At 38.1% G+C, this 27,418-nt stretch overlaps 1 protein-coding gene across 3 annotated transcripts in view; it reads left to right on the forward strand.

Moving 5' to 3' along the window:
* Positions 1-27,418, forward strand: part of tspan14 (tetraspanin 14) — a 139,113-nt gene that overhangs the window by 91,960 nt on the left and 19,735 nt on the right. For 2 of the 3 annotated variants that reach the window (XM_061285869.1, XM_061285870.1), the window contains one exon: positions 26,293-27,365. The exons of the other annotated variant lie outside the window; for it this stretch is intronic. In XM_061285869.1, the coding sequence (XP_061141853.1) occupies positions 26,293-26,358 (66 nt within the window). In that variant the 3' untranslated portion in view covers positions 26,359-27,365. Of the gene's footprint in view, positions 1-26,292; positions 27,366-27,418 lie in introns of those variants that run through there. 3 annotated transcript variants of the gene reach the window in all.

A 27,418-nucleotide genomic window follows, 5' to 3' on the forward strand; every position in this document is an offset into this window, starting at 1 on the left:
TCATACATTTCGCCTTCACACGCAATTTCTCCAGAAATTGCAAAATTCTAGTTATTATTATTATTCTATTTTATTCCCGCCACTTTTTTGTCCCGCTTCTTCTTCCACAAAATTCATCCGATTCACTCCATTCCACTTTTCACGTATTCCAAATATTCACGACATGAGCGCTTGTATTTTTCTCATTCCGAAAATTTTCCGATTCCGCAAAATTCCCAAAATTCCGACAAATTTTTCCCCATCCATTCTTAATGGCACATTCGACATTTCACAAAATTTCGTTTTTCACCTCTAACTTCTACATTTTTCAACCGATTCAACCCATTCCAACTTTCAACTGTTCATCTTTTGCCTACCTATTCCACAACTTCCCACTTACCAAAAATTCCAAATTTTCAAATTTGAAATTCAACCAAAATTCTCTCAAATTCCGTTATTCCACTCTAATTTCTACATTTTTCAACCGATTCAACCCATTCCAACTTTCAACTGTTCATCTTTTGCCTACCTATTCCACAACTTCCCACTTACCAAAAATTCCAAATTCTCAAATTTGAAATTCAACCAAAATTCTCTAGAATTTCGTTTTTCTACTCTAATTTCTACATTTTTCGACCGATTCAACCCATTCCAAATGCATTCACCTTATGCTTCCCAGATTCACTCCCATTCACCCCCACTTCCACTACGCTTACACATTCAACCCTTGACCCCAAATTCCAGTGTGGCGGCCATCTTGGATTGACCCTCAAGTGCCCCCAATGAGCCCAAAATGAACCGGAAGTGCCCCAAATCAAACCGAAAGTGACCCCAAATAGACCGGAAGTGACCTCAGGTAAACCGGAAGTGACCCCAAATCAAACCGGAAGTGACCCCAAATGTACCGGAAGTGACCTTTTTAGACCGGAAATGACCCCTTATAAACCGGAAGTGACCTCAGACGAACCGGAAGTGACCCAAATTAAACCGGAAGTGACCCAAATAAACCGGAAGTGACCCCAAATAGACCGGAAGTGACCCCAAATAGACCGGAAGTGACCTCTGGTAAACCGGAAGTGACCCCAAATCAAACCGGAAGTGACCCCAAATGAACCGGAAGTGACCTTTTTAGACCGGAAATGACCCCTAATAAACCGGAAGTGACCTCAGCTAAACCGGAAGTGACCTGTTTTAAACCGGAAGTGACCCAAATAAACCGGAAGTGACCCAAATTAGACCGGAAATGACCCGAATCAAGCCGGAAGTGACCTTATTTCAACACTAAGTGCCCCAAATAGCTACATTTGCGCTAACGTCTTCGTTTTTTGTCCGATTTAACCCGTTTCAACATTTTTACCCCAAAAGTGAACCTCCTGAGGCTGTTTTTTTTTGTTTTGTTCGGAATTTAGAAAGATTTTGGCGCAATTGCTTTTTTTTATTTTCCCATTCATTCTCTATGGGGATTCAACATTTGCTCTAACTTCTACATTTTTTAACTGATTCAACCCGTTCCAACTTTCAACTGTACATCTTTTGCCTACCTATTCCACAACTTCCCACTTACCAAAAATTCGAAATTTGAAATTCAACCAAATTCTCCAAAATGTTGTTTTTTTACTCTAATTTCTACATTTTTCAACCCATTCCAACTTTCAACTGTTCATCTTTTGCCTACCTATTCCACAACTTCCCACTTACCAAATATTCCAAACTTTCCATTTTGAAATTCACCACAAATTCTCCAAATATTCTACATTTCTCAAGTAATTCAACACGTTTCAACATCGTTCGGCAGCATTCCCCGAAAAAGTTATTCATACATTTCGCCTTCACACGCAATTTCTCCAGAAATTGCAAAATTCTAGTTATTATTGTGTGAAGGCGAAGGCCTTCACACATATGTTATTCTACACCATTCTCTATTATTGTGTGAAGGCGAAGGCCTTCACACATTGATATTGTACTTTATTATTAAACAACTTATTCCTCCCACTTTTTTGACATCTAACTACTCCCACATGCTTCAACCGATTCACCTCGTTCAACCTTTCACACGTTCCAAAAATTCATGGCACGCTTGCCAGTATTTTTCGCGTTCATAACATTTACCGTTTTTAAGTAATTAGCAAATTTGTGCCTTTTATTTCCCCATTCATTCTTAATGGCAATGTCAACCCGAGCCAGTTTCCTGTAGTGGGTTCGATTCCCACATTGGGCGTCATTAATTATTTTACTCTTTATTCTTCCCGCTTATCATTTTCAACGCTTATCATTTGTAACTAACATTCGCATTCAACATTCATTACATTAAGCAATTTCCACCACTTTGATTACGTATTCGCATTCAACAAACACATTCATTACATTAACCAATTGCAACCACGACATAGTAAGGGACTCAATTAGCTCGTGGGAAACACAAGTGATTCCAGTACACGAGCATCATTCCCGAGTGGTATCAAAACCCGCGTCAGTTCGATTCCCACATTGGGCGTCATTATTTATTTTACTCTTTATCCTTCCCGGTTATCATTTTCAACGGTTATCATTTGTAACTTTTGTCATTCGCATTCAACATTCATTACATTAAGCAATTTCCACCACTTTGATTACGCATTCGCATTCAACAAACACATTCATTACATTAACCAAATTCAACCAGCAAGAAGGAAGGATCCTCGTTAGCTCAGTCGGAAACACAATGGAAATGTCAACCTGCGCCAGTTTCCTGTAGTGGGTTCGATTCCCACATTGGGAGTCATAAATTATTTTACTCTTTATTCTTCCCCCTTATCATTTTCAACGCTTATCATTTGTACCTTTTTTGTAACATTTGTAACGTTTCATTTTTAACGCTTATCATTTGTACCTTTTTGTAACATGTATTTGTAACATTTTCCCATTTATTTCACAATTATCTATTTTCCCTTTGTATTCTTCCCGCTCATCATTTTTAACGCTTAACGTTTGTAACTTAACATCTGCCTTCGCCTTCACACGCAATTTCTTCCGAAATTGCAATTCTAGTTGTGTGAAGGCGAAGGCCTTCACACATTGATATTGTACTTTATTATTAAACAACTTATTCCTCCCACTTTTTTGACATCTAACTTCTCCCACATGCTTCAACCGATTCACCTCGTTCAAACTTTCACACGTTCCAAAAATTCATGGCACGCTTGCCAGTATTTTTCGCGTTCATAACATTTACCGTTTTTAAGTAATTAGCAAATTTGTGCCTTTTATTTCCCCATTCATTCTTAATGGCAATGTCAACCCGAGCCAGTTTCCTGTAGTGGGTTCGATTCCCACATTGGGCGTCATTAATTATTTTACTCTTTATTCTTCCCGCTTATCATTTTCAACGCTTATCATTTGTAACTAACATTCGCATTCAACATTCATTACATTAAGCAATTTCCACCACTTTGATTACGTATTCGCATTCAACAAACACATTCATTACATTAACCAAATTCAACCAGTATGTAGACAGGGACACAATTAGCTCGTGGGAAACACAAGTGATTCCAGTACACGAGCATCTTTCCCGAGTGGTATCAAAACCCGCGTCAGTTCGATTCCCACATTGGGCGTCATTATTTATTTTACTCTTTATCCTTCCCCTTATCATTTTCAACGCTTATCATTTGTACCTTTTTTGTAACATTTGTAACATTTCATTTTTAACGCTTATCATTTGTACCTTTTTGTAACATGTATTTGTAACATTTTCCCATTTATTTCACAATAATTTATTTTCCCTTTCTATTCTTCCCGCTCATCATTTTTAACGCTTAACGTTTGTAAATCAACATCTGCCTTCGCCTTCACACGCAATTTCTTCCGAAATTGCAATTCTAGTTATTATTATTCTTCTATTTTATTCTCCACACTTTTTCGACACGTTTCATCTTCCACACAATTCATCCGATTCACTCCATTCCACTTTTCACGTATTCCAAATATTCACGCGATGAGCGCTTGTATTTTTCTCGTTCCGAAAATTTTCCGTTTCCGCAAAATTCCCCAAATTCCGACAAATTTTTCCCCATTCATTCTTAATGGCACATTCGACATTTCACATTTACGTCGTTCCAATTTGAAATTCACATCATTCAGCACATTCTAATCACATTCGGAAGGATTCTCGACATTCCCAAAATTCCCAAATTCGAAAATTTCACGTTTTCACGTTAAAAATTCCGACAAATTTTCACAAAATTTCGTTTTTCACCTCTAACTTCTACATTTTTCAACCGATTCAACTCGTTCCAACTTTCAACTGTTCATCTTTTGCCTACCTATTCCACAACGTCCCACTTACCAAAAACTTCACATCTTTTATTTTGAAATTCAACCAAAATTCTCTAAAATTTCCTTTTTCTACTCTAATTTCTACATTTTTCAACCGATTCAACCCATTCCAACTTTCAACTGTTCATTATTTTTCTACCGATTCCACAACTTCCCACTTACCAAAAGCTTCACATCTTTTATTTTGAAATTCACACCCAATTCCTTTTCCCTTCTCATTTCTACATTTTTCAACCGATTCAACCCATTCCAACTTTCAACTGTTCATTATTTTTCTACCTATTCCACAACTTCCCACTTACCAAAAACTTCACATCTTTTATTTTGAAATTCACAACCAATTTCCTTTTCCCTTCTCATTTCTACATTTTTCAACCGATTCAACCCATTCCAACTTTCAACTGTTCATCATTTTTCTACCTATTCCACAACTTCCCACTTACCAAAAACTTCACATCTTTTATTTTGAAATTCAACCAAAATTCTCTCAAATTCCGTTTTTGTACTCTAATTTCTACATTTTTCAACCGATTCAACCCATTCCAACTTTCAACTGTTCATCATTTTTCTACCTATTCCACAACTTCCCAAATACTTCACATCTTTTATTTTGAAATTCACACCCAATTCCTTTTTCCCTTCTCATTTCTACATTTTTCAACCGATTCAACCCATTCCAACTTTCAACTGTTCATTATTTTTCTACCTATTCCACAACTTCCCACTTACCAAAAACTTCACATCTTTTATTTTGAAATTCACACCCAATTCCCTTTTCCCTTCTCATTTCTACATTTTTCAACCGATTCAACCCATTCCAACTTTCAACTGTTCATCATTTTTCTACCTATTCCACAACTTCCCACTTACCAAAAACTTCACATCTTTTATTTTGAAATTCACACTCAATTCCCTTTTCCCTTCTCATTTCTACATTTTTCAACCGATTCAACCCATTCCAACTTTCAACTGTTCATCATTTTTCTACCTATTCCACAACTTCCCACTTACCAAAAACTTCACATCTTTTATTTTGAAATTCACACCCAATTCCCTTTTCCCTTCTCATTTCTACATTTTTCAACCGATTCAACCCATTCCAACTTTCAACTGTTCATCATTTTTCTACCTATTCCACAACTTCCCACTTACCAAAAACTTCACATCTTTTATTTTGAAATTCACACCCAATTCCTTTTTCCCTTCTCATTTCTACATTTTTCAACCGATTCAACACATTCCAACTTTCAACTGTTCGTCATTTTTCGACCTATTCCACAACTTCCCACTTACCAAAAACTTCACATCTTTTATTTTGAAATTCGCCACAAATTCTCCAAATATTCTACATTTCTCAAGTAATTCAACACGTTTCAACATCGTTCGGCAGCATTCCCCGAAGAAGTTATTCATACATTTCGCCTTCACACGCAATTTCTCCAGAAATTGCAAAATTCTAGTTGTGTGAAGGCGAAGGCCTTCACACTTATGTTATTCTACTCCATTCACTTTATTATTATTATTATATTTTATTCTCCTCACTTTTTTGTCCCGTTTCATCGTCCACATAATTCATCCGATTCACTCCATTCCACTTTTCACGTATTCCAAATATTCAGGAAAGGGTGGCTTCCATTTTTCTCATTCCGAATATTTTCCGATTCCGCAAAATTCCCCAAATTCCGACAAATTTTTCCCCATTCATTCTTAATGGCACATTCGACATTTCACATTTACGTCGTTCCAATTTGAAATTCACATCATTCAGCACATTCTAATCACATTCGGAAGGATTCTCGACATTCCCAAAATTCCCAAATTCGTAAATTTCACGTTTTCACGTTAAAAATTCCGACAAATTTTCACAAAATTTCGTTTTTCACCTCTAACTTCTACATTTTTCAACCGATTCAACTCGTTCCAACTTTCAACTGTTCATCTTTTGCCTACCTATTCCACAACGTCCCACTTACCAAAAACTTCACATCTTTTATTTTGAAATTCAACCAAAATTCTCTAAAATTTTGTTTTTCTACTCTAATTTCTACATTTTTCAACCGATTCAACCCATTCCAACTTTCAACTGTTCATCATTTTTCTACCGATTCCACAACTTCCCACTTACCAAAAGCTTCACATCTTTTATTTTGAAATTCACACCCAATTCCTTTTCCCTTCTCATTTCTACATTTTTCAACCGATTCAACCCATTCCAACTTTCAACTGTTCATCATTTTTCTACCTATTCCACAACTTCCCACTTACCAAAAACTTCACATCTTTTATTTTGAAATTCACACCCAATTTCCTTTTCCCTTCTCATTTCTACATTTTTCAACCGATTCAACCCATTCCAACTTTCAACTGTTCACAATTTTTCTACCGATTCCACAACTTCCCACTTACCAAAAGCTTCACGTCTTTTATTTTGAAATTCACACCCAATTCCTTTTCCCTTCTCATTTCTACATTTTTCAACCGATTCAACCCATTCCAACTTTCAACTGTTCATCATTTTTCTACCTATTCCACAACTTCCCACTTACCAAAAACTTCACATCTTTTATTTTGAAATTCACACCCAATTTCCTTTCCCCTTCTCATTTCTACATTTTTCAACCGATTCAACCCATTCCAACTTTCAACTGTTCATTATTTTTCTACCGATTCCACAACTTCCCACTTACCAAAAGCTTCACGTCTTTTATTTTGAAATTCACACCCAATTCCTTTTCCCTTCTCATTTCTACATTTTTCAACCGATTCAACCCATTCCAACTTTCAACTGTTCATCATTTTTCTACCTATTCCACAACTTCCCACTTACCAAAAACTTCACATCTTTTATTTTGAAATTCACACCCAATTTCCTTTTCCCTTCTCATTTCTACATTTTTCAACCGATTCAACCCATTCCAACTTTCAACTGTTCATCATTTTTCTACCTATTCCACAACTTCCCACTTACCAAAAACTTCACATCTTTTATTTTGAAATTCAACCAAAATTCTCTCAAATTCCGTTTTTGTACTCTAATTTCTACATTTTTCAACCGATTCAACCCATTCCAACTTTCAACTGTTCATCATTTTTCTACCTATTCCACAACTTCCCAAATACTTCACATCTTTTATTTTGAAATTCACACCCAATTCCTTTTTCCCTTCTCATTTCTACATTTTTCAACCGATTCAACCCATTCCAACTTTCAACTGTTCATCATTTTTCTACCTATTCCACAACTTCCCACTTACCAAAAACTTCACATCTTTTATTTTGAAATTCACACCCAATTCCCTTTTCCCTTCTCATTTCTACATTTTTCAACCGATTCAACCCATTCCAACTTTCAACTGTTCATCATTTTTCTACCTATTCCACAACTTCCCACTTACCAAAAACTTCACATCTTTTATTTTGAAATTCACACTCAATTCCCTTTTCCCTTCTCATTTCTACATTTTTCAACCGATTCAACCCATTCCAACTTTCAACTGTTCATCATTTTTCTACCTATTCCACAACTTCCCACTTACCAAAAACTTCACATCTTTTATTTTGAAATTCACACCCAATTCCCTTTTCCCTTCTCATTTCTACATTTTTCAACCGATTCAACCCATTCCAACTTTCAACTGTTCATCATTTTTCTACCTATTCCACAACTTCCCACTTACCAAAAACTTCACATCTTTTATTTTGAAATTCACACCCAATTCCCTTTTCCCTTGTCATTTCTACATTTTTCAACCGATTCAACCCATTCCAACTTTCAACTGTTCATCATTTTTCGACCTATTCCACAACTTCCCAAAACCTTCACATCTTTTATTTTGAAATTCACACCCAATTCCTTTTTCCCTTCTCATTTCTACATTTTTCAATCGATTCAACCCATTCCAACTTTCAACTGTTCATCATTTTTCGACCTATTCCACAACTTCCCACTTACCAAAAACTTCACATCTTTTATTTTGAAATTCGCCACAAATTCTCCAAATATTCTACATTTCTCAAGTAATTCAACACGTTTCAACATCGTTCGGCAGCATTCCCCGAAGAAGTTATTCATACATTTCGCCTTCACACGCAATTTCTCCAGAAATTGCAAAATTCTAGTTGTGTGAAGGCGAAGGCCTTCACACATATGTTATTCTACTCCATTCACTTTATTGTGTGAAGGCGAAGGCCTTCACACATATGTTATTCTACACCATTCTCTATTATTATTATTATTATTATTCTCTACGTTTCTCCACACTTTTTTGACACGTTTCATCTTCCACATAATTCATCCGATTCACTCCATTCCACTTTTCACGTATTCCAAATATTCACGCGACGAGCGCTTGTATTTTGCTCGTTCCGAAAATTTTCCGATTCCGCAAAATTCCCAAAATTCCGACAAATTTTTCCCCATTCATTCTTAATGGCACATTCGACATTTCACATTTACGTCGTTCCAATTTGAAATTCACATCATTCAGCACATTCTAATCACATTCGGAAGGATTCTCGACATTCCCAAAATTCCCAAATTCGAAAATTTCACGTTTTCACGTTAAAAATTCCGACAAATTTTCACAAAATTTCGTTTTTCACCTCTAACTTCTACATTTTTCAACCGATTCAACTCGTTCCAACTTTCAACTGTTCATCTTTTGCCTACCTATTCCACAACGTCCCACTTACCAAAAACTTCACATCTTTTATTTTGAAATTCAACCAAAATTCTCTAAAATTTCGTTTTTCTACTCTAATTTCTACATTTTTCAACCGATTCAACCCATTCCAACTTTCAACTGTTCATTATTTTTCTACTGATTCCACAACTTCCCACTTACCAAAAGCTTCACATCTTTTATTTTGAAATTCACACCCAATTCCTTTTCCCTTCTCATTTCTACATTTTTCAACCGATTCAACCCATTCCAACTTTCAACTGTTCATCATTTTTCTACCTATTCCACAACTTCCCACTTACCAAAAACTTCACATCTTTTATTTTGAAATTCACACCCAATTCTCCAATATTTCCGTTTCTCCTTCTCATTTCTACATTTTTCAACCGATTCAACCCATTCCAACTTTCAACTGTTCATCATTTTTCTACCTATTCCACAACTTCCCACTTACCAAAAACTTCACATCTTTTATTTTGAAATTCACACCCAATTCCTTTTTCCCTTCTCATTTCTACATTTTTCAACCGATTCAACCCATTCCAACTTTCAACTGTTCATCATTTTTCTACCTATTCCACAACTTCCCACTTACCAAAAACTTCACATCTTTTATTTTGAAATTCACACCCAATTCCTTTTTCCCTTCTCATTTCTACATTTTTCAACCGATTCAACCCATTCCAAATTTATTCACTTAATTCACCTTATTCTTCCCACATTCACTCCCATTCACCCCCACTTCCACTATGCTTACACAATTCAACCCTTGACCCCCAATTCCAGTGTGGCGGCCATCTTGGATGACCCTGAAGTGCCACCAATGAACCCAGAATGAACCGGAAGTGGCCCAAATCAAACCGAAAGTGACCCCAAATAGACCGGAAGTGACCTCAGGTAAACCGGAAGTGACCCCAAATCAAACCGGAAGTGACCCCAAATGTACCGGAAGTGACCTTTTTAGACCGGAAATGACCCCTAATAAACCGGAAGTGACCTCAGACGAACCGGAAGTGACCCAAATTAAACCGGAAGTGACCCAAATAAACCGGAAGTGACCCCAAATAGACCGGAAGTGACCTCTGGTAAACCGGAAGTGACCCCAAATCAAACCGGAAGTGACCCCAAATGAACCGGAAGTGACCTTTTTAGACCGGAAGTGACCCCAAATAAACCGGAAGTGACCTCAGCTAAACCGGAAGTGACCTGTATTAAACCGGAAGTGTCCCAAATAAACCGGAAGTGGCCCAAATTAGACCGGAAATGACCCGAATCAAGCCGGAAAGGACCTTATTTCAACACTAAGTGCCCCAAATAGCTACATTTGCTCTAATGTCTTCGTTTTTTGTCCGATTTAACCCGTTTCAACATTTTTACCCCAAAAGTGAACCTCCTGAGGCTGTTTTTTTTTGTTTTGTTCCAAATTTAGAAAGATTTTGGCGCAATTGCTTTTTTTTATTTTCCCATTCATTCTCTATGGGGATTCAACATTTGCTCTAACTTCTACATTTTTTAACTGATTCAACCCGTTCCAACTTTCAACTGTACATCTTTTGCCTACCTATTCCACAACTTCCCACTTACCAAAAATTCGAAATTCAACCAATTTCTCCAAAATTTCGTTTTTCTACTCTAATTTCTACATTTTTCAACCGATTCAACCCATTCCAACTTTCAACTGTTCATCTTTTGCCTACCTATTCCACAACTTCCCACTTACCAAATATTCCAAACTTTCAATTTTGAAATTCACCACAAATTCTCCAAATATTCTACATTTCTCAAGTAATTCAACACGTTTCAACATCGTTCGGCAGCATTCCCCGAAAAAGTTATTCATACATTTCGCCTTCACACGCAATTTCTCCAGAAATTGCAAAATTCTAGTTATTATTATTATTATATTTTATTCTCCTCACTTTTTTGTCCCGTTTCATCTTTCACATAATTCATCCGATTCACTCCATTCCACTTTTCACGTATTCCAAATATTCAGGAAAGGGTGGCTTGTATTTTTCTCATTCCGAAAATTTTCCGATTCCGCAAAATTCCCAAAATTCCGACAAATTTTTCCCCATCCATTCTTAATGGCACATTCGACATTTCACAAAATTTCGTTTTTCACCTCTAACTTCTACATTTTTCAACCGATTCAACCCATTCCAACTTTCAACTGTTCATCTTTTGCCTACCTATTCCACAACTTCCCACTTACCAAAAATTCCAAATTTTCAAATTTGAAATTCAACCAAAATTCTCTCAAATTCTGTTATTCCACTCTAATTTCTACATTTTTCAACCGATTCAACCCGTTCCAACTTTCAACTGTTCATCTTTTGCCTACCTATTCCACAACTTCCCACTTACCAAAAATTCCAAATTCTCAAATTTGAAATTCAACCAAAATTCTCTAAAATTTCGTTTTTCTACTCTAATTTCTACATTTTTCGACCGATTCAAACCATTCCAAATGCATTCACCTTATGCTTCCCACATTCACTCCCATTCACCCCCACTTCCACTACGCTTACACCTTATGCTTCCCACATTCACTCCCATTCACCCCCACTTCCACTACGCTTACACATTCAACCCTTGACCCCCAATTCCAGTGTGGCGGCCATCTTGGATTGACCCTCAAGTGCCCCCAATGAACCCAAAATGAACCGGAAGTGCCCCAAATCAAACCGAAAGTGACCCCAAATAGACCGGAAGTGACCTCGGGTAAACCGGAAGTGACCCCAAATCAAACCGGAAGTGACCCCAAATGTACCGGAAGTGACCCTTTTAGACCGGAAATGACCCCTGATAAACCGGAAGTGACCTCAGACGAACCGGAAGTGACCCAAATTAAACCGGAAGTGAACCAAATAAACCGGAAGTGACCCCAAATAGACCGGAAGTGACCCCAAATAGACCGGAAGTGACCTCTGGTAAACCGGAAGTGACCCCAAATCAAACCGGAAGTGACCCCAAATGTACCGGAAGTGACCTTTTTAGACCGGAAATGACCCCTAATAAACCGGAAGTGACCTCAGACGAACCGGAAGTGACCCAAATTAAACCGGAAGTGACCCAAATAAACCGGAAGTGACCCCAAATAGACCGGAAGTGACCCCAAATAGACCGGAAGTGACCTCTGGTAAACCGGAAGTGACCCCAAATCAAACCGGAAGTGACCACAAATGAACCGGAAGTGACCTTTTTAGACCGGAAGTGACCCCAAATAAACCAGAAGTGACCTCAGCTAAACCGGAAGTGACCTGTTTTAAACCGGAAGTGACCCAAATAAACCGGAAGTGACCCAAATTAGACCGGAAATGACCCGAATCAAACCGGAAGTGACCTTATTTCAACACTAAGTGCCCCAAATAGCTACAATTGCTAACTTTTTCGTTTTTTGTCCGATTTAACCCGTTTCAACATTTTTACCCCAAAAGTGAACCTCTTGAGGCCGTTTTTTGTTTTTTTTCCAAATTTAGAAAGATTTTGGCGCAATTGCTTTTTTTATTTTCCCATTCATTCTCTATGGGGATTCAACATTTGCTCTAACTTCTATATTTTTCAACTGATTCAACCCGTTCCAACTTTCAACTGTACATCTTTTGCCTGCCTATTCCACAACTTCCCACTTACCAAAAATTCCAAATTCGAAATTCAACCAAATTCTCCAAAATTTCGTTTTTCTACTCTAATTTCTACATTTTTCAACCGATTCAACCCATTCCAACTTTCAGCTGTTCATCTTCTGCCTACCTATTCCACAACTTCCCACTTACCAAATATTCCAAACTTTCAATTTTGAAATTCACCACAAATTCTCCAAATATTCTACATTTCTCAAGTAATTCAACACGTTTCAACATCGTTCGGCAGCATTCCCCGAAAAAGTTATTCATACATTTCGCCTTCACACGCAATTTCTCCAGAAATTGCAAAATTCTAGTTATTATTATATTTTATTCTCCTCACTTTTTTGTCCCGCTTCTTCTTTCACAAAATTCATCCGATTCACTCCATTCCACTTTTCACGTATTCCAAATATTCAGGAAAGGGTGGCTTGTATTTTTCTCATTCCGAAAATTTTCCGATTCCGCAAAATTCCCAAAATTCCGACAAATTTTTCCCCATCCATTCTTAATGGTACATTCGACATTTCACAAAATTTCGTTTTTCACCTCTAACTTCTACATTTTTCAACCGATTCAACCCATTCCAACTTTCAACTGTTCATCTTTTGCCTACCTATTCCACAACTTCCCACTTACCAAAAATTCCAAATTTTCAAATTTGGAATTCAACCAAAATTCTCTCAAATTCCGTTATTCCACTCTAATTTCTACATTTTTCAACCGATTCAACCCGTTCCAACTTTCAACTGTTCATCTTTTGCCTACCTCTTCCACAACTTCCCACTTACCAAAAATTCCAAATTCTCAAATTTGAAATTCAACCAAAATTCTCTAAAATTTCGTTTTTCTACTCTAATTTCTACATTTTTCGACCGATTCAACCCATTCCACATTTATTCCCCTTATTCACCTTATGCTTACCACATTCACTCCCATTCACCCCCACTTCCACTATGCTTCCCACATTCACTCCCATTCACCCCCACTTCCACTATGCTTACACAATTCAACCCTTGACCCCCAATTCAAGTGTGGCGGCCATCTTGGATGACCCTGAAGTGCCACCAATGAACCCAGAATGAACCGGAAGTGCCCCAAATCAAACCGAAAGTGACCCCAAATAGACCGGAAGTGACCTCAGGTAAACCGGAAGTGACCCCAAATCAAACCGGAAGTGACCCCAAATGTACCGGAAGTGACCTTTTTAGACCGGAAATGACCCCTAATAAACCGGAAGTGACCTCAGACGAACCGGAAGTGACCCAAATTAAACCGGAAGTGACCCAAATAAACCGGAAGTGACCCCAAATAGACCGGAAGTGACCCTTAATAGACCGGAAGTGACCTCTGGTAAACCGGAAGTGACCCCAAATCAAACCGGAAGTGACCCCAAATGTACCGGAAGTGACCTTTTTAGACCGGGAATGACCCCTAATAAACCGGAAGTGACCTCAGACGAACCGGAAGTGACCCAAATTAAACCGGAAGTGACCCAAATAAACCGGAAGTGACCCCAAATAGACCGGAAGTGACCCCAAATAGACCGGAAGTGACCTCTGGTAAACCGGAAGTGACCCCAAATCAAACCGGAAGTGACCCAAAATGAACCGGAAGTTACCTTTTTAGACCGGAAATGACCCCAAATAAACCGGAAGTGACCTCAGCTAAACCGGAAGTGACCTGTTTTAAACCGGAAGTGACCCAAATAAACCGGAAGTGACCCCAAATAGACCGGAAGTGACCCCAAATAGACCGGAAGTGACCTCTGGTAAACCAGAAGTGACCCCAAATCAAACCGGAAGTGACCCCAAATGAACCGGAAGTGACCTTTTTAGACCGGAAATGACCCCAAATAAACCGGAAGTGACCTCAGCTAAACCGGAAGTGACCTGTTTTAAACCGGAAGTGACCCAAATAAACCGGAAGTGACCCAAATTAGACCGGAAATGACCCGAATCAAGCCGGAAGTGACCTTATTTCAACACTAAGTGCCCCAAATAGCTACATTTGCGCTAACGTCTTCGTTTTTTGTCCGATTTAACCCGTTTCAACATTTTTACCCCAAAAGTGAACCTCCTGAGGCCGTTTTTTTTGGTTTTGTTCCAAATTTAGAAAGATTTTGGCGCAATTGCTTTTTTTTTTTTCCCATTCATTCTCTATGGGGATTCAACATTTGCTCTAACTTCTACATTTTTTAACTGATTCAACCCGTTCCAACTTTCAACTGTTCATCTTTTGCCTACCTATTCCACAACTTCCCACTTACCAACAATTCCAAATTTAAAATTCAACCAAATTCTCCAAAATTTCGTTTTTCTACTCTAACTTCTACATTTTTCTACCGATTCAACCCATTCCAACTTTCAACTGTTCATCTTTTGCCTACCTATTCCACAACTTCCCACTTACCGAATATTCCAAACTTTCAATTTTGAAATTCACCACAAATTCTCCAAATATTCTACATTTCTCAAGTAATTCAACACGTTTCAACATCGTTCGGCAGCATTCCCCGAAAAAGTTATTCATACATTTCGCCTTCACACGCAATTTCTCCAGAAATTGCAAAATTCTAGTTATTATTTTTTTTATTATATTTTATTCTCCTCACTTTTTTGTCCCGCTTCTTCTTTCACAAAATTCATCCGATTCACTCCATTCCACTTTTCACGTATTCCAAATATTCAGGAAAGGGTGGCTTGTATTTTTCTCATTCCGAAAATTTTCCGATTCCGCAAAATTCCCCAAATTCCGACAAATTTTTCCCCATTCATTCTTAATGGCACATTCGACATTTCACATTTACGTCGTTCCAATTTGAAATTCACATCATTCAGCACATTCTAATCACATTCGGAAGGATTCTCGACATTCCCAAAATTCCCAAATTCGAAAATTTCACGTTTTCACGTTAAAAATTCCGACAAATTTTCACAAAATTTCGTTTTTCACCTCTAACTTCTACATTTTTCAACCGATTCAACTCGTTCCAACTTTCAACTGTTCATCTTTTGCCTACCTATTCCACAACGTCCCACTTACCAAAAACTTCACATCTTTTATTTTGAAATTCAACCAAAATTCTCTAAAATTTCGTTTTTCTACTCTAATTTCTACATTTTTCAACCGATTCAACCCATTCCAACTTTCAACTGTTCATTATTTTTCTACCGATTCCACAACTTCCCACTTACCAAAAGCTTCACATCTTTTATTTTGAAATTCACACCCAATTCCCTTTTCCCTTCTCATTTCTACATTTTTCAACCGATTCAACCCATTCCAACTTTCAACTGTTCATCATTTTTCTACCTATTCCACAACTTACCAAAAACTTCACATCTTTTATTTTGAAATTCACACCCAATTCTCCAATATTTCATTTTTCCCTTCTCATTTCTACATTTTTCAACCGATTCAACCCATTCCAACTTTCAACTGTTCATCATTTTTCTACCTATTCCACAACTTACCAAAAACTTCACATCTTTTATTTTGAAATTCACACCCAATTCTCCAATATTTCATTTTTCCCTTCTCATTTCTACATTTTTCAACCGATTCAACCCATTCCAACTTTCAACTGTTCATCATTTTTCTACCTATTCCACAACTTCCCACTTACCAAAAACTTCACATCTTTTATTTTGAAATTCAACCAAAATTCTCTCAAATTCCGTTTTTGTACTCTAATTTCTACATTTTTCAACCGATTCAACCCATTCCAACTTTCAACTGTTCATCATTTTTCTACCTATTCCACAACTTCCCAAAACCTTCACATCTTTTATTTTGAAATTCACACCCAATTCCTTTTTCCCTTCTCATTTCTACATTTTTCAACCGATTCAACCCATTCCAACTTTCAACTGTTCATCATTTTTCTACCTATTCCACAACTTCCCACTTACCAAAAACTTAACATCTTTTATTTTGAAATTCACACCCAATTCCCTTTTCCCTTCTCATTTCTACATTTTTCAACCGATTCAACCCATTCCAACTTTCAACTGTTCATCATTTTTCTACCTATTCCACAACTTCCCACTTACCAAAAACTTCACATCTTTTATTTTGAAATTCACACTCAATTCCCTTTTCCCTTCTCATTTCTACATTTTTCAACCGATTCAACCCATTCCAACTTTCAACTGTTCATCATTTTTCTACCTATTCCACAACTTCCCACTTACCAAAAACTTCACATCTTTTATTTTGAAATTCACACTCAATTCCCTTTTCCCTTCTCATTTCTACATTTTTCAACCGATTCAACCCATTCCAACTTTCAACTGTTCATCATTTTTCTACCTATTCCACAACTTCCCACTTACCAAAAACTTCACATCTTTTATTTTGAAATTCACACCCAATTCCCTTTTCCCTTCTCATTTCTACATTTTTCAACCGATTCAACCCATTCCAACTTTCAACTGTTCGTCATTTTTCGACCTATTCCACAACTTCCCAAAACCTTCACATCTTTTATTTTGAAATTCACACCCAATTCCTTTTTCCCTTCTCATTTCTACATTTTTCAACCGATTCAACCCATTCCAACTTTCAACTGTTCATCATTTTTCTACCTATTCCACAACTTCCCACTTACCAAAAACTTCACATCTTTTATTTTGAAATTCACACCCAATTCCTTTTTCCCTTCTCATTTCTACATTTTTCAACCGATTCAACCCATTCCAACTTTCAACTGTTCATCATTTTTCTACCTATTCCACAACTTACCAAAAACTTCACATCTTTTATTTTGAAATTCACACCCAATTCTCCAATATTTCATTTTTCCCTTCTCATTTCTACATTTTTCAACCGATTCAACCCATTCCAACTTTCAACTGTTCATCATTTTTCTACCTATTCCACAACTTACCAAAAACTTCACATCTTTTATTTTGAAATTCACACTCAATTCTCCAATATTTCCTTTTTCCCTTCTCATTCCTACATTTTTCAACCGATTCAACCCATTCCAACTTTCAACTGTTCATCATTTTTCTACCTATTCCACAACTTCCCACTTACCAAAAACTTCACATCTTTTATTTTGAAATTCACCACAAATTCTCCAAATATTCTACATTTCTCAAGTAATTCAACACGTTTCAACATCGTTCGGCAGCATTCCCCGAAGAAGTTATTCATACATTTCGCCTTCACACGCAATTTCTCCAGAAATTGCAAAATTCTAGTTTATTGTGTTATTTGTTTATTTATTATTTATTCATCACTCATTATTTATTTATTGTTTGTGCCTTCTTGTTTTTATTTTGTGTCGTCTACTTGTATGTCTATCGTGTACTATGTCTCGTCACCGTGGGATAGAGGAAATGTAATTTCGGTTTCTTTGTGTATCTTGACATGTGAAGGGATTGACAATAAAGCAGACTTTGACTTTGATTTATAATCCAGTGCGCCTAATGGCGCAGAAAATACTCTAATATTATTAGTAATAATATTACTTATTAGTATTATTATATTAGTAATCCCTCGCTATATCATGGTTAACCTCTCACGGCCTCGCTGGTGCATTGAGTTTTTTTACAGTGCATTGTGTTATGGCTTCAAATGAAAAAGACACTACAGAGCGGAGTCAGGCCGCAGAGGCGCACTATATAATACGTACTGATGAAAAAACTGATTATTTTACTGTAGTTTTCTAGAAGAAAATGTTTACTTCTCTTTGTGAAACAAATGCTTGGCCCGGAAAACCAGTTTTGTCCTTTGATTTCAATGTTATACCTGTATAATAATGGTAAGAAAATAAGGGTTTCTACTTCACGGATTTCACCTATCAAGGGTTCATTTTGGAACGTAACCCTAGCGTGTTCAAACAAATTTGAGAATGGAGGCATTCATTGATAAATTCAATCTAAATGATATCTGGCGAACAAAATTCCCAGAGATCTCATTTACCGTATTTTTCGGACTAAAAGTCGCTCTGGAATATCGGTCGCATTAGCCATAAAATGCACAAAACGTGAAAAAAAACACAAGTCGCTCCGGAGTACAAGTCGCATTTTGGGGGAAATTAATTCGACAAAATCCAACACCAAGAACAGACATGAACGAGCAACAACAGGCTAAAAGATAGGTATGCTAATGTGACATAAACACAAACGAAGAGGTGAGAACGGAAAACATTCAGAGTTATTCAAATAACTATTACATAAATAACACGTCTATAAAACCATCTGTGTCACTCCAATTCATCCTTTATGGAAGCGATGCCGCGTATGTGCCGTGCCGCTGACGTCTAAATATTCTACATATTCCACACACCCATATAACGATATATAAAGTATATATCAAATAACTATCACATAAACAACAATATAATCAGGGCTGTGGACTCGGTCGGATTTTTGCATCGAGTCCGGCCTCTTGGCCATGAGTCCGAGTCCGGCTGTCCATTTTCTCTGTTAATTCATGTGACTGCTTAGTCTTTATTCTAGGCTAATTTAGATCAAAATCTAAATAATTACAACAGTTTTGTGAACGCTTTATCTTTATTAAACATATGAACGAATACAATAAACAGATACTTTCAAGTTTTAATCATTAATTACACCATTATAGCTCAGACATTTATCTAAACACAAAAAAACCCATGTTGTACGGCGTCAGCACTATGTTGTTTTTAATAAAAACATGAAGAACTCACGTTTGCGTCAGTCAATTCTAATTTTTAATAAGGATTATTCTCATTTGATGCCATCCGCGTTCTGCCATTGAAGCGGGGTGCATTCAAAGACCAGTCGTACAGACAGAACACTCATTCACTTCACCAAATCGCAACAATATAATTACGTGAGCTCTTTGCATAAACCTCGATGCAAAGAAACTCCTCTTTTTGGGTACAGGCTACAAGGAGTATATATTACAAAAGAGACTTTATACTTAATTGTGATCATCATTCATCCATCCATCCATTTTATTTTATTACTCAGGTATTTTCAAAGCAAATTAATATTGTTGCATTTATTAATTTGCTTTAACATGACAGCGCAATATACTGCAACAAACAGGTTGACTAGGGTTGCGGTATGCACCCACTAGCCAATAACCAACGAGGCCTCTGTAAACAATCGCGTTCCTCAAAAGATCTCCTATAAAATGATCGGAACTGACTAAAGTTCGATCCAACGCATTGGTACTACTTACCTATGTTTCCGTTCAATATCGATCCGTAGATTTACTGGAAACATTAACGGAGCAGCCTTTTTTGACATGAAATAGCCTGGTGCGTATAGCAGCTATAGTTATAGCATTAGCCATCCGCAAATTCCCATGAGCCTCAGCTCGCAATCTCCCATGAGCCTCAGCAAAGTGTAAACAATCTCGTTTCTCAAACGATCTCATATAAAATGATCGGAACTGACTAAAGTTCGATCTAACGCATTGGTACTATTTACCTATGTTTCCCTTCCATATCGATCAGTAGATTTACTCGAAACATTAACAGAGCAGCCCATTTTGACATGAAATAGCCTGGTGCATATAGCACAAGGGTGGCCAAACTTTTCGACTTGCGGACCGAATTGGGTTCTAAATTTTGACCGGGGGGCCGATCCAGGAGCAGATGGATGTAGTGTTTGTGTCAAGTAATATAAATGACATGTAAAGGTCAAGGTTTTTACTTTTTAGTAGATACTAAAGCATGGATATTAAAAAAAGCTTTTTGAAAACAAATGCATTTATTAACAGCATTAAAAAAATATTTCACCGAAAAACTACTATCAGTGATTCTTATTAAATATGACAGTTATGATGAATAACATTTTCCATCACTTCAGCGCCTACAGGTCAGATTTATGAAATATGTTTATCTAATGAGGCGAAATCACATCCAACGACAAACATTCTGACCAAATTAATCATTTTGAAGAATCAGTGAAAGAATACATCTAAATACTAAAGTAATAAAGAAATCAATAGTGTTGTTGGTTTCCCTTTTTTGCTAGTGCCTCATAGTCTGGAGTAAAATATGTTGTGGTAATTTATAGGATAGAGCCGAGGTGTCGGTCCGTTAACCTAGATCTGTGACGGGCTTTGTTGACGTTCATGTGGCTGAGCGTCTTCTCACACACGTAGGTCGAGCCAAATTGTCCACTCTTTTTTAACATTCGGCACTCAGTGTGCACCTTTCTTTTCTTAGGGCCACTCATTTTAATGGAAGGATTCCAGGGGAAGGTTTGTGGGTGGCATTAGCGTAAAACTGTATCTGAAAACTCAGCACGCAAATTACAAGAATGCTGTTACGAGAATATTGACGTCACAGCTGACACTCGAAATTCGGCACTGATAGATGAAATTACTACTTACTACTGAGTACGCACACGCACTTGTGAGTGTGCACCGAGCTTTCTGACACGGCTCCCGGGAGTAAATGCGCGGACATTATACTCTTTCATCACAGCAACATCTTCATTACAAATCAAACAGACACACTTTCTGTTGATTTCTTTGAAGAAATACTCATTTTCCCAACGTGTTTGAAATATTCGACACTCACTTGCTATTTTGCGTTTCTTCGGTGCAGCCATTTCTGGAGACTCGCGGTAAAAGTTTTTCTTCGCTTGATTTCATTTGTGTGGCGGGCTCCATCTAGTGTTGAACCTGAGAAGTGCAACAGAGTTGAGCTCAAGCTTCTTGTGCGGGCCATATTCAATTATGTTTTCATAATTTGCTGCGGGTCAATAAAAACGTGCGGCCCGCGGGCCGTAGTTTGGACACCCCTGGTATAGCAGCTATCGTTATAGCATTAGCCATCCGCAAATTCCCATGAGCCTCAGCTCGCAATCTCCCATGAGCCTCAGCAAAGTGTAAACAATCGCGTTTCTCAAACGATCTCCTATAAAATGATCGGAACTGACTAAAGTTCGATCTAACACATTGGTACTGCTTACCTATGTTTCCCTTCCATATCAATCCGTAAATTTACTCGAAACATTAACGGAGCAGCCTATTATGAAATGAAATAGCCTCGCGGGTACAACAGCTATTCGGTGACGACCCCTGACTACAGTTGCCGTAATGTCGGGAAGCGATGAGACCTTGTAATTTACTAGTCGTACTAAAACGTACTAAAACATTTTGGCAGAGCACTGTGTACTACCAGTATGGATCAACAAATTCATCACTTGATCCATATATAAGGCGCACCATACTATAAGGCGCACTGTTGACTTTTGATAAAAATTTAGGTTTTTAGGTGCGCCTTATAGGGCGGAAAATACAATATATATATATATTTAGTAGGGGTGTAAATCGCGCGTTTTGTCACGATACGATATAATATCGATATAAAGAACTACGATACGATATTTGCCGATATCTTAAAGACTGCTGCGATTCATTCACGATATATCGCGATATAGTGCTCTACGATCGATTTTTTTTTTTTTAAACAAGAAATATAGAACAATATCCTGATTTATAACAATTCATACGCAAAATCAACAAGGTACTGCAAACTCTTTATTTAGGAAATTACAAGGGTATTGTAGTATACAAATTGCTTACTTTAACACTGAACTTTGATGTCGTGTTTTTTCTTTAAATGTGCGGCTCCCTGAATATTTGATCACCGCACGGCAGGATTTACAAACTGCACGTGTCTTGTCCGTTGAGCCATCTTTTCTTTGGAATCCAAAGTGCTTCCAAACGAATGACTTGAAGCCTAAAGGGGAGGTGATTTCCTCGTCTTTTTGGACACTAGCCATAGCACCAGCCCAGGAGCCGCGTACTAGTTGTCGCCTCCCCTTTCACATGCGTGCTCTGCTCACAACACAACAACGCCGGGCGCACTGCTCCCGGAAAGAAAAAGCAAGCAACAATGAACTGGATTTCAAAATAAAGTCGCGTCTAATGTCCGAGGTCAAACACGGCGATATAAATCGATGTTTACCTTTAGCATCGATGCCAATAAATCGTAGAGCATTATATCGATTAATCGATGTGTATCGATGTATCGTTACACCCCTAATATTTAGTTATATATATAGTTATATAGTATATATATATATATATATAGTTATATAGTGTGTATATATATATATATATAGTTATATATATATATATATATATAGTTATATATATATATAGATATAGTTATATATATATATATAGTTATATATATATATATATATAGTTATATAGTTATATATATATAGTTATATATATATATAGTTATATATATATAGTTATATATATATATAGTTATATATATATATAGTTATATATAGTTATATATATATAGTTATATATAGTTATATATATATATATATATAGTTATATATATATATAGTTATATATAGTTATATATATATATATATATATATATATATATATATATATATATATATATATATATATATATATATAGATAGATAGATATATATATATATATATAGTTATATATATATATATTAGGGGTGTAAATCGCGGGTTTTGTCACGATACGATATAATATCGATACAAAGAACTAGGATACGATATTTGCCGATATTTTAAAGCCTGCTGCGATTCATTCACGATATATCGCGATATAGTGCTCTACGATCGATATTTTTTTTAAAATAAAAAATATAGAACAATATCCTGATTTATAATAATTCATACGCAAAATCAACAAGGTACTGCAAACTCTGCGTACTAGGTGTCGACTCCCCTTTCACGTGCCTGCTCTGCTCACAACACAACACGTCGCCGCGCCACTGCTCCCGGAAAGAGGAAGCAAGCAACAATGAACTGGATTTCAAAATAAAGTCGTTATATATAATATTCCCCTCTCACCCTCCGCGGGTGGTCTCCCACTCCAAGCTCGGGTCCTCTACCAGCTACCAACACCAGCAGCTGCCATGGCTCCCCAAACCATCGCTGACTGTGGGAACTTCACACTGTATTTCAAGCAACTTGGATTTTATTCCTCTCCAGCCTTTCTCCAGACTGGCGCCTTGACTTCCAAATGAAATACAAAACTTGCTTTCGTCTGAAAAGAGGACTTTGGACCACTCTGCAACTGTCCAGTGCTTCTTTTCCATAGCCCAAGTCAGACACTTCTTCCGCTGTCTTGAGTTCAGAACTGGCTTGACGGCTATTGTAGCCCGTTTCCCGGACACGTCTGTGAACAGTGGCTTTTGATACCTGGACCCCAGCTTCAGTCCACTGTCTCTGAAGCTCCCCCAAATTCTAGAAGCGACTCTTCTTCACAATGCTGTTAAGGGTGCGGTCATCTCTCTTGGTTGTGCAGCGTTTCCTGCCACATTTCCCCCTTCCAACAGACTTTTTGTGGAAGTGCTTTGAAACTGCACTCTGTGAACAGCTTGCTCTTTGAGAAATTTCTTTTTGAGTTTTACCCTCCTGATGGAGGGTGTCAATGATGGTCCTCTGCACAGCAGTCAGATCAGCAGTCTTCCCCATGCTTGTGATCTAGTTTACTGAACCAAGCTGGGTGTTTTTTAAGGCTCAGGAAACCTTTGCAGGTGTTCAGAGTTAGACTATTCAAGTGATTAGTTGAATACCCTACTAGTATATGTAATATTTTGAGATAGGATATTTGAGTTTTCTTAAGCTATATGCCATAATCAGCAATATTAAAATAATAAAAGGCTTGCAATATTTCAATTGATTTTTAATGAATCCCGAATGTATGACATTTGTTTTTTCAATTACATTACAGAAACTAAAGAACTTTATCCCGATATTGAAATTTTCGGAGACAGTCCTGTATACTCACTGTTTGGCAAATACGCACACGATCACAGCAACACGCTCAGTCGATGCCAGCCACTTTAACTCCCGCTGTCTATAACGTTCCACTGCGCGCGGGCTGCAGCCATCGCGATAAAGTGATATAACTCACGCGAGACTTAAGGTGTGGTGACGTAACTTTCCAACACAACATTCGACCCAAAAATATACATTGATTTTCAACGTCAACATAGGAACCTTTCTAACACTGTCGATTTGTATGAGGAGTTTGACTATTGGTAGGGAGTAGGGGTGTAAAGTAAGACGGCGGCGCGTGCACACGCAGCGGCCTCTCTCTGTCCCGAACGGTGTTTTGTTTTGTCGTTTAATGTGGGTTTGTCCGGCAGTTTTGTGTGTTCGTCTCGTCATACCGGGTTGTGCTACAAGTACAGCGGGCTGGTTCTGCTCGACATCGGCGAAAGCGAGTTTTGTGGCGATCTGGACTTTGAAGCGGGGACATTAAAGGCGCTCGGTCTGCTCCGTCCTGAAGTGGTGTGCGAGGAGGCTGAAGAGGGGCGAGAGCGGGGGCGTCCGGGCCAGGCTGGCGGCCAACCCAGCTCGCCCGGCCGTGCCTTCCTTTCTTCTGGCGGACGTTCGATCGCTGGGCATCAACATGCCTGCTGAGATTTACGAACCGGTCAGTGCGTAACTGCTGTGCATCTGGAGCGGCTAGCGTGCTATCGGGCGGACCGGGCCATTGTACGAGGAGGTGTAATGCGCGTCTACATCCGTGACCTGTTGGGGTCCTGAACTCTCTCCCCCGTTGTTTACTTGTATGTTAATCGTGTGCTGTGTCTCGTCACCGTGGGATAGGGGAAACGTAATTTCGATTTCTTTGTGTGTCTTGGCATGAAGGAATTGACAATAAAGCTGACTCTCTAACTCTCTAAATCGCGGGTTTTGGATATTTGCCGATATCTTAAAGCCTGCTGCGATTCATTCACTATATATCGCGATATAGTGCTCTACGATTGATTTTTTTTTTTTTAAATAAAAAATATAGAACAATATCCTGATTTATAACAATTCATACGCAAAATCAACAAGATACTGCAAACTCTATTTAGGAAATTACAAGAGTATTGCAGTATACAAAGTGCTTATTTTAACACTGAAGTTTGATGTCGTGTTTTTTCTTTAAATATGCGGCGAGATTTGTGCTCCCTGAATATTTGATCACCGCATGGCAGGATTTACAAACTGCACGTGTCATGTCCGTTGAGCCATATTTTCTTTGGAATCCAAAGTGCTTCCAAACGAATGACTTGAAGCCTAAAGGGGAGCAAATTTCTTCGTCTTTTTGGACACTAGCCATATCACCAGCCCAGGAGCCGCGTACTAGTTGTCGACTCCCCTTTCACGTGCCTGCTCTGCTCACAACACAACCCTGCGCACTGCTCCCGGAAAGAGGAAGCAAGCTACAATGAACTGGATTTCAAAATAAAGTCGCGTCTAATGTCCGAGGTCAAACACGGCGATATAAATCGATGTTTACGTTTAGCATCGATGCCAATAAATCGTAGAGCATTATATCGATTAATCGATGTGTATCGATGTATTGTTACACCCCTAGTAGGGAGGCCTGCTCGCTGTTCCCCGCCAGAAGTGAGCGTCACCTGGGAAGATATTGGTTGAAAAAACAACTTAGCTTTTTGGTTCCCAAAATGCGTTGCCTGGTGGAATGCATTAAAGTAGGACAGTAATTGACTGTTTACATTACCAGAATGTGTCATATTTTACACATTTGTGCTTGATTTATGCTGCACTATATATATTTTTTTATAAACTATAACTTGAGGTCGCGAGTAAAAATAGTGACATCCAGCCAGGTCAAGCACAAGTCCTGGAAATCAGTTGAATGTGACAAAAGTGGTATTCATTATTACGTGTAATGATCGTGTGCTATCCATCAGATGGTTGGCATCTACCTGGCCAGGTCGCTCATCTCAGACATTCAAAAGGTCCGATTCTCCAACTGAACCCAGCAGCGGCAGATGTGGCTGGATCTCTTGGGAGCTTGAAGACGATGGATAGAAAGACTGCTTCACCTCTGTGGTCCCTCCTCACTTTTGATGGTTGAGCTGCAGCTGTTTTCCCCTTTTTGATCTTTTCTCTACTCAGGCTTCCAAGTCACAAGACCACACAGTGTCGCTCCAATTTGCAAACACGGTTGGCAACGTTAAAAGACAAACAGGAAGTGAAGGTGTGACATGATCTGTTGGTTTTTCACACTGGATTCCTTGAACTCGCCTCATGGCTGAACAACAACTAAGTGTGAAAGCGTTTTGCATTAAAAAGTTAGATTTTATACACACTTTTTGCTCATTGGTTAAAGTCTTATTGCCCACAATTGTCATGGGGGGAGTTTGAGCGCCATTGTTCCGATGACCAACAGTCCGCCGCGCCTGGGGCGCAAACCCACGTGCCACGGTCAACGGCTTGGGAGCGCTGAGCGCTCAGCTGAAAGTCTGGGACGGAGAGCTAAGCGGTCATCACTCTGCATGAGGTTGTGCAAAGTGAGTAACGTTCAATGCGCACAGCTCAAGCTGGCATCTGTTAAATGTTGAAAATGAAATGATTTCAATTGGTCCAAAATGCTAGAACACGGGTGTCAACTCAAGGCCCTGGGGCCAGATACGGCCGCCACCTCATTTTATGGCCCATGAGAGCAAATCGGCAATAGTCATCCCTCGCTATATCACGGTTCACCTTTCACAGCCTCACTGCTTCATGGATTTTTTTCACAGTGCATTGTGTTATGGCTTCAGATGAAAAAGACACTACAGAGCGGAGTCAGGCCGCAGAGGCGAATTATATAGTACGTATCAATGATAACTACAGTAAAATATTAGTTTTAATCTGGAAGAAATTGTTTACTACTCTTTATTAAATAAATGCTTGGGCCTGAAAAACAAGTTTTGCCCTTTGGTTTCAATGTTATACTTGTGTAATAATGGTAAAAAAATAAAGTTTTCTACTTCACAGATTTCAACTATCACGGCTTCTTTTTGGAACCTAAATCCAGCGAAACGAGGGATT

Source organism: Syngnathus typhle, linkage group LG8 (genome assembly GCF_033458585.1).
Source record: "Syngnathus typhle isolate RoL2023-S1 ecotype Sweden linkage group LG8, RoL_Styp_1.0, whole genome shotgun sequence".
Lineage (NCBI taxonomy): Eukaryota > Metazoa > Chordata > Actinopteri > Syngnathiformes > Syngnathidae > Syngnathus > Syngnathus typhle.